The 8,058-nt window shown below is 48.9% G+C and overlaps 1 protein-coding gene across 4 annotated transcripts in view; it reads left to right on the top strand.

The window, feature by feature from the left end:
• Positions 1–404: 404 nt before the first annotated feature.
• The window catches only part of SLC38A10 (solute carrier family 38 member 10), a 46,798-nt gene continuing 39,144 nt past the window's right edge, over positions 405–8,058 (top strand). For all 4 annotated transcript variants that reach the window (XM_054046952.1, XM_054046951.1, XM_054046950.1 and 1 more), the window contains exons 1-3: positions 405–674; positions 3,903–4,020; positions 7,885–7,930. In XM_054046952.1, the coding sequence (XP_053902927.1) occupies positions 570–674; positions 3,903–4,020; positions 7,885–7,930 (269 nt within the window). In that variant the 5' untranslated portion in view covers positions 405–569. The remainder of the gene's footprint in view (positions 675–3,902; positions 4,021–7,884; positions 7,931–8,058) is intronic.

Below are 8,058 nucleotides of genomic sequence, written 5' to 3'. Positions count from 1 at the left end.
CTCGTCTCGCTGGTGCGGCCCCTCGCTTCCCGGAAACGCCAGCGGAGCACAACCCGGAAGTGGCGGGTGGTTGGGCCGGGCTCGGCGCTGCCGTCGGGAGAGCGGCCGGCGCGGAGGGAGCCTGTCCGGGGAGCATGGGGCGAACCGCGGGGGGAGGCCAGCCGGGCGGGCACAGCGAGACTCGGGCCCCCGCCTGAACCCAGGGCCGCTGCCTCCGGGTGACCCCCCGTCGCTTTCTCTGCCCCCCCGGGTCTGCCCCCCCCGATCTGTCCCCCCATCGCTTTCTCTGCCCCCCCCGATCTGCCCCCCCATCGCTTTCTCTGCCCCCCCGATCTGCCCCCCCGTCGCTTTCTCTGCCCCCCCCGGGTCTGCCCCCCCATCGCTTGCCCTGCCCCCTCCTCCCCCCCGATCTGCCCCCCCATCTCAGGCCTCCCCACCCCAGAGTTGTCCCAGTTTCTGTCGGGGAGCCCATCCCCAGGCCCCCTTTCCCCTCCCGTGGGGTTCCTCGGTCCTTCCTGATCCTGCTTTTGCTCCGTCCCCGGGTGGTCCAGGCTCCAGCCCCACTCGCCATGGCGTCCTCTGCAGCTGCAGGGTCCAACTGGGGCCTGATCATGAACATTGTGAATAGCATCGTGGGGGTGAGCGTCCTCACCATGCCCTTCTGCTTCAGACAGGTGAGTGCGGGCTCTGGGGGTGGGCTGGAGCTGGATGTGGCGCCCGAAGCCTATACGTGGCATTTGGGTGGAACGGGCAACATGGAAAACATTTCCCTGCCCCGCAGAGCAGAAACAGAGCCGGTGGTTACAGCAGGGGACCTGAACTGCTGCATTCAGGTCTCACCTCTGCCATGGATTTGATGTGTGTCATTTTGCCTCTCTGTGCCTCAGTTTCCTTGCCTTTAAGGCAGGGGTAATACTTAATAGGGTTTGTGAAGAGTGAGTCGCTCAGGAGTGTAAGAAGCACTGGGGCCTTTGGGTGAAAGGCCCTGTGAGGCTGTGTCAGCGCGAATACATTTGGGGAATTGCACTAGCACTAGGTGCAGTTCTGTGACGGGTAGCTACAGTAGGAGCACTGCTACTGACCATCTACCACTCTGTTACCTCATAGCAGGGACAGATAACTGGGGCGTTAGGATTTCATCAGCCAGTCGCTACTGAGGTTCTCACTGTTGGTAGTACCAGAGGTGGTGCAATGGCAGGAGGTTTCCCAATATTGCCAGTGTAGATCAGGCCTTGAAGAGCGAAGTATTCCTAGCTGGTGCGATGGGGTACAGCACTGTTAATAAAGGGTGGCACAAGGCCATTGGTGCTGGCAGGTTTCGTCAAAGGAGTGGGCTGTCAGTAGTGACTTCAAAGAGAAGATGACATCTGATGTACCTTTGGATGGCGGCTGTTCTAGTTTGCAGGTAGCGTGGGAAAAGCACAACACTGGTAGTGGAGGAGACAGAGAAACTTCATACAGTTTAGTGGCACCTTAAAGCTGCTATTCAAGCCCGGATTAATGGTGTTAAATTTGCAAATGAATTTTAATTCTGCTGTTTCTCTTTGAAGTCTGTTTCTGAAGTTTTTTTGTTCAATGATAGTGACTTTTAAATCTGTAATAGAATGACCAGGGAGATTGAAGTGTTCACTTACTGGCTTATGTATGTTACCATTCCTGATGTCCGATTTGTGTCCATTTATTCTTTTGCGGAGGGACTGTCCGGTTTGGCCAGTGTACATGGCAGAGGGGCATTGCTGGCACATGATGGCATATATGACATTAGTGGATGTGCAGGTGAATGAGCCCTTGATGGTGTGGCTGGGTCCTCCGATGATATCGCCAGAGTAGATATGGGGACAGAGTAGGCAACGAGGTTTGCTACAGGGATTGGTTCCTGGGTTGGTGTTTCTGTGGTGTGGTGTGTAGTTGCTGGTGAGTATTTGCTTCAGGTTGGGGGGTTGTCTGTAAGCGAGGACTGGCCTGCCTCCCAAGGTTTGTGAGAGTGAGGGATCATTTTCCAGGATAGGTTGTAGATCATGGATAATGCGCTGGAGAGGTTTTAGCTGGGGGCTGTATGTGATGTACATTGGCCAAACTAGACAGTCCCTCCGCAATAAATTTTAAAATGAATTTTAGCAGAACTGAAATTCATTTGCAAATTTAACACCATTAATCTGGGCTTGAATAGGGACTGGGAGTGGCTGGCTCATTACAGAAGCAGCTTTTCCTCTCCTGGAATTGACACCTCCTCATCTATTATTGGGAGTGGACTACATCCACCCTGATTGAATTGGCCCTGTCAACACTGGTTCTCCACTTGCGAAGTAACTCCCTGCTCTCCATGTGTCAGTATATAATGCCTGCATCTGTAACTTTCACTCTATGCATCCGAAGAAGTGAGGTTTTTACCCACGAAAGCCTATGCCCAAATAAATCTGTTAGTCTTTAAGGTGCCACCAGACTCCTTGTTGTTTTTGTAGATACAGACTAACACGGCTACCCCCTGATACTTCAGACAGTTTACATTTTCAGCTTTTTCTCTTCTGGGAATAGATTCTGTTGTATCTACTTGCCTTTGAGATGTAGAAAAATTGACGTACGTTATCACTAACTTTAAGAATGCCCACAAGCATGCTGGACACCTTGCAGGACAGGCAGAAAGGTGTGGTCCCTGCCCCAAAGATCTTATGCAGTGTTGTTGCAGCCACGTCAGTCCCAGGCTATTGAGAGAGAGAAGGTGGGGGAGGTGATAGCTTTTATTGGACCATCTGCTGTTGATGAGAGACACACCCCAAAGATCTTCATCTGATTTGCCATGTGGTATAACAAGTAACTGGCAATTGGAGGGAGGGGCGAGGTTTGCTGAGAGATGTGTACTCAGCCTGTTGGTATGCACATGCACTGGTAGTTCAACCTTCTCTTTACTACTTTAAACCACTGGTGCCAGGAAGTTGTGCCCATTATACAGTTCACTTGCAGAGTGAGGGGATGCTCCAGCAGTTGCCTGAGACTGATGTTCTCATTTGCCCAATCCACCGTCTCCTTTGGAACAAGGCCTTCACACAGTAGCTTCTCCCCAAGTGTGAATAAAAAAACAGGAAGTCGACATCCTTACCAGTGCTGGGCAGCCTGTCAAGCTAGCTGGGTTTTAAGGCATTGCGCACCAAGCCATAGGCTCTATATGCAAAGAGATGAGCCCTTGCGTTTCCTGTTCACGGGGTGCCAGGAGCCCCAGTGACACACCTGCTTTGAATAAAATAGAACTATGTGTCGCCACAGTGAGATTTGACACCACTTATGCCTGTTTAAAGTCACTTGTTTTCATAAATGTTCAATGATTAACACTGTCCTCTGCAAACATATATAAATCCGTGAGCCAAACAATGCTGGGAGGGTAGAGAGCTCGCTTCATAATTTGTGCTGTAAATGTATTGAACAGCCCCTGGCGCTCGTGGATAGGTGTTATGACAGATTTTTAACTCCTGGATCTACAGAATAACTACTTGCTTTACATGATTCTGTTATGAACTGGAGAGAACACTGCTGGAATGTGCCCTGAAACTGACTAGATGGCAGGATAAAAACAGCGTTACAGCTTGAAAGTTCTGTTTCATAAATTGCCCAGGTTTCACTTCTCCAGGCAAAAGTGTTGCAACTGAGCCATTTAGGAAACAGGTGGCTGCTCTGTGACTCTGCCTCAGACTGGGGCAAGTGAGTGAAATTGAACTAATACGTCACATTTCTACTGGCTGTAGTTGAAGGCAAGGGAACTCCCTTAATAGGCTAAAATGGGGCTGGAAATGTGCAAGGGAGCCTGTAGGTGATCTGGGAGAGCAGTAAGAATGTGTGAAGTAGCAGTCGCACCAGGAAAATGGCTTGCTTTCCATCTTGTGCTTGTATTTTTTTTTCTTCCCATGCAGTGTGGCATTGTCCTGGGAGCCTTGCTGCTGATTTTCTGTTCCTGGATGACTCATCAATCCTGTATGTTCCTGGTGAAATCGGCCAATCTTAGCAAGCGCAGGACCTATCCAGGACTTGGTGAGAATTTTCAGCTCTGGGGCTTCACTCTTTTGTATTTTATTTTTTTTTACTGCACTTTTACTCTGACCTCTTAATTTACAACTTTCATACTAATAGTGCTGTATTATTAACATTATTTCTGGCATAGTTTTTACTGTGTTTTGCCTTCCTCGTTTATCCCTTCCTCCCTCCTGCTTCTTGTCACCAGAGGAATCTGAGGGTTTAATTCTGCCTTTGATTGTGAAGTTAATAGGCACAGAATTGTTTTGACTCGGCAGTGCAGGAGGAGGCGCTGTGGTGCTGAACGATCAAAACACAAGGTCTCAGGAGCTGGCATAGTGGGTGTTTGCTGTAAATTATTGGTCTCTGTATGAAACCCACTAGCTTCCCCAGCCAGTGTGCTGCCGAGGACATTGGGTTCTGCCAGTTGAGTGCCTGGCATAGAGCACAGGCTTCCTGGATCTCAACTGTCTGAGTGCTTATGGCAGAGCAAGGGGGAGGTGAGAGGAAACAGTGCACAAAGGTCCAAGTGGCCAAGAAAATAAAACCATGAGCAAGATTCATGTGTGAGATTTTGGCAGAGTTCACCATCCCTCTTCCTTCTAGTTTGTCTACTCGGCATTGGCACTGGTATTGGCATCTATTTATGACCTCTCCTCTGATTCCCAAGGATACTGGGGGGAGGAGACGCTTGGGTCTGGCCTCAGTTTGAATCCTCTTGATCCACACATACAATTAAGAGTTGCTGATTGAAAGCATTCCCTTCCTGGGAAACCACGGAGATCCAGGCGGAATAGCCCCTACTTGAGCTGCTGCACCCGGGGTTAGAAATCCTTCCCTGTGCTTTTTCAGCCTTCACCTTTGCAGTGGTGGGATTTCCTCCTGCAGGTGATGGAGATGGAAGATTCTCATAGCTGGAAGTCCCTTCCCGTGACCTTAAGCCCATCCTTTGTGTCCCCAATTGCCTAGTTGACTTCAATGTAACTTCTCCTGGGAGTCGGTTGAGAGAATTGGCTGGTCTCACTGGCTACAAAAGATTTGAAAGCAATATGCAGTCTGCTCGGTGTCCGTGCTGTTGACAGATGGATCCCCTCAGTGCATTAAAGGACTGAGACCCATCATTTAGCTGCACAGTGCAGCTTCTGCCAAAATGTATCGACCAAAAGCAGCAAAGATGAGAAAACTCTTGTGGTCTCAAAGGTTGTTCCTCTGGTACTGAAAAGATGGCTGAGCCTTCAGGTGGAGTCTCACACGGCCCAGCATCCCCAATACCAGCTGCCCGTAGCGCCTCTTCCACCCCCTTCCTCGATACAGTAAGCCTTTGTGTGCTGCTTCTCTCTTGTTGAAATACATAGAGTCCCCCTTCACCTTGGAGTGTCTCCCAGGAAGACGAGATCCTCTGCACTTTCCAAAGCCAAGGAGCTCAAAGACACAGAGGGCCGGTTATGCTTCCAAACTTCCTGGCACCTCCTGTCACACAAACGCTGGCACTGAAAGAAGCGCCATCCCTTCCTCCCCATCTTTGCCCTGGGAGAGGTGCCACCACAAGCAGCCAGAGGAGGGACAGCGCTGAGAGGAAAGACGTCCTCCGCGCAAATGAAAGCAGCACTCCTACAATGCATCCTAATGCATCAAGGTTGAGTGACTATACACAGACAGTCTTTGTCACCGTTTGCTTGTACGCTGTACATCTGCGAGAGATCCTGGCAGCTCCTGCAGCTGATTCTGTGGGAGGCTTTGGCAGCTCTGAAAGATGCAGGAAAGTTTTGCATATGAACTTCAGTCAGCTAGTCCCTTCCGGAAGAACATTCAGATCACTAGATGCAATAACAAAAGAGCCAGGGTCGTGGCGGTCTAGGATAAACACCTTAATTTATGCAGCAATTCCCAATGGAGAGAATATCTGTATTCTAGCTTTTACAGCTCTTTCCCCCTTCGCTCTCATTCAGCAGCTGTCAGTGCACAGCAGCGGTGTACAACACGTTAGGCTCTTAAGAAGTGAATATTGTGTCCAAGTGAGTCTGCAGTGGGAACTGGGGAAGTGGGATGGAATTACCGCAGCTAGAGTTTGACCAGGACAGGAGTTAAAGCAGCTCCTTGCTGCTGCCAAAAGTGCTGTGGGATCTTTAAAGACTACTGGTGCTCAGGACCAGCCCCTCGTCCGCTAACAGCAGGACGAGGCACGTGGCATTGAGACGAGTGCCATGTGCTGAATCACCAAGGCCACTGGGTAGCAATCTTGGGGTTTAGTATGGAAGAGCCTCTCCAAATCCCGACCAAATCCAGCTGTGCGCAGCTGGTGAGATTTCTGGAGTGGCTTGGCTGAGTAATTCTGCCCAGTCCATCTCCTCCTTCCTCTTTGAGAAGATAAAAGATCCAATTTTCCTAGCAGCCCCAGATGGGGCCATCTGGCATCCATGTTTGAAGCCTCTTCTCATTAAATATTATTTCAGAGTAGCCAAGGACACTGATCATTTCATAAAATCCCACGCCTAGACTGTAACCAGTGGCTGTCAGTATTGCCTGGAGGTGCCTGCACTTCTACACGCTGTAAAAAAGAGGTTTATTGGGGTGATGCAATAGCAGCCATCCTTTGTGGAGATCAGGTCATTTAACAAATCATCTCCAGGAAGGTGATTTTTCTTTTCCTGGTTGCTCGTCTTCCTGCACTCCCAATCCTCAGGTACACACCACTTAACTGTCCCACTCAACATCTGCTTCCCCTTTTTGCCAGGACCCTTCATGCAGGGACAAGACAAAGTCCAGAGGTATTGCTTGCTCGTCCCTTTTAAATATTGCAACTTCTCTGCACGGACAGGTGGTGCCCAGGAGCCCCAGAGATCTAACAAAGACTGGATTTCACCCTACTTTTTACCATGCCATTGGCTGCCTTCTGAGTTACTCAGCAGGTGTCTTCCCACACACTTTCCTTCCCACTAGAGAGGTGGCCAGTTGATTTCCTTCATTTTCAGACTAGGGAGGTTCCAAGGAAATATGGGCTGTATGATAACATTGAAGGTCATAGAAGGCACTTCCAGAGATGAACAAACTATTTCTTGGCCACCTTCAGGCACGTATACTGTACAGCCACTGCTAGAGAAGCTCAGCGGGGAAAAACAGGCCGTTCTTTGCTTGATTCTAGTAGAGTTAGTTACCCAGGACTAAAGCAAAAACAATGTGGTCTGTATTCGAACTGGAGGTCTTAACTGCCCCAACCCTCCAGTAAGATGTCTCCAAAAGTAAAAGCCGAGTTTTCCTGGCTCTTTCTTTTCAGAAAACGCAGTCATTGAAAGGATACTGATCATTTTCTGCTACAAGCTACGGCCAAAGTATAGAAAAAAAAGTCTCTTGGCAAAATCCCTGTGGTGTGGGCTGTGAATGCTGGGTATTCTGGGAATGGAATTGAACATTCTGGGCACCATTTCAGATCTCCCATCCAGCAACATCAGGCAGCTCAGTTATAATGGGAAGGAAAAAATAAAAATGGGACCTTGACTGAAATTTTGCACTGTAGTAATTTTTTGTCACACAACATCTTATACATGCATATTTCCTCTTCCACGCTGACTTTCTTCTTCTAATGGTTGCCATGTGTAACTGCTACTTAGCGCTGCTTTTTTTTCCTCAACAGAGTAAAAAAAGAACCTGCTTTGTATCTTTCCTTCATCTTTGTTCTTGTCTTATGTGGGTTTTGCTATTGGGATGGCATGTCCGAAAAAAGAAAATGGGAGGGTGGGCAGGAGAAACCAGCCCCAAAATGCAAAACTAGCAGATTCCTGTCAAATTGCCCTTCATCACGATTATTGTTCATTTCGAACTGATGTATGTGTCACGGGCTGCACCCTCCCATGGCTCACTGTGGTGTTTTTTCTCTTTTGCTAGCATTTCATGCCTATGGAAAAGCAGGGAAAATGCTGGTGGAGACCAGGTAAAGAGCTATTCCTTTAAAATCGAAATAGTTTGAATTAGTTTATTTCTGTTAATAAACGGCTTTTTTCCAAACCCCTACAGGGCGACTGCCTCACCATGTCTTTATTTCTTACCCCCCTGCTTTCT

This window comes from Malaclemys terrapin, chromosome 13 (assembly GCF_027887155.1).
Source record: "Malaclemys terrapin pileata isolate rMalTer1 chromosome 13, rMalTer1.hap1, whole genome shotgun sequence".
NCBI classification, from domain to species: domain Eukaryota; kingdom Metazoa; phylum Chordata; order Testudines; family Emydidae; genus Malaclemys; species Malaclemys terrapin.
The sequence above is the reverse complement of the archived record's forward strand: the minus strand, read 5'-3'. Positions and strand labels throughout refer to the sequence as shown.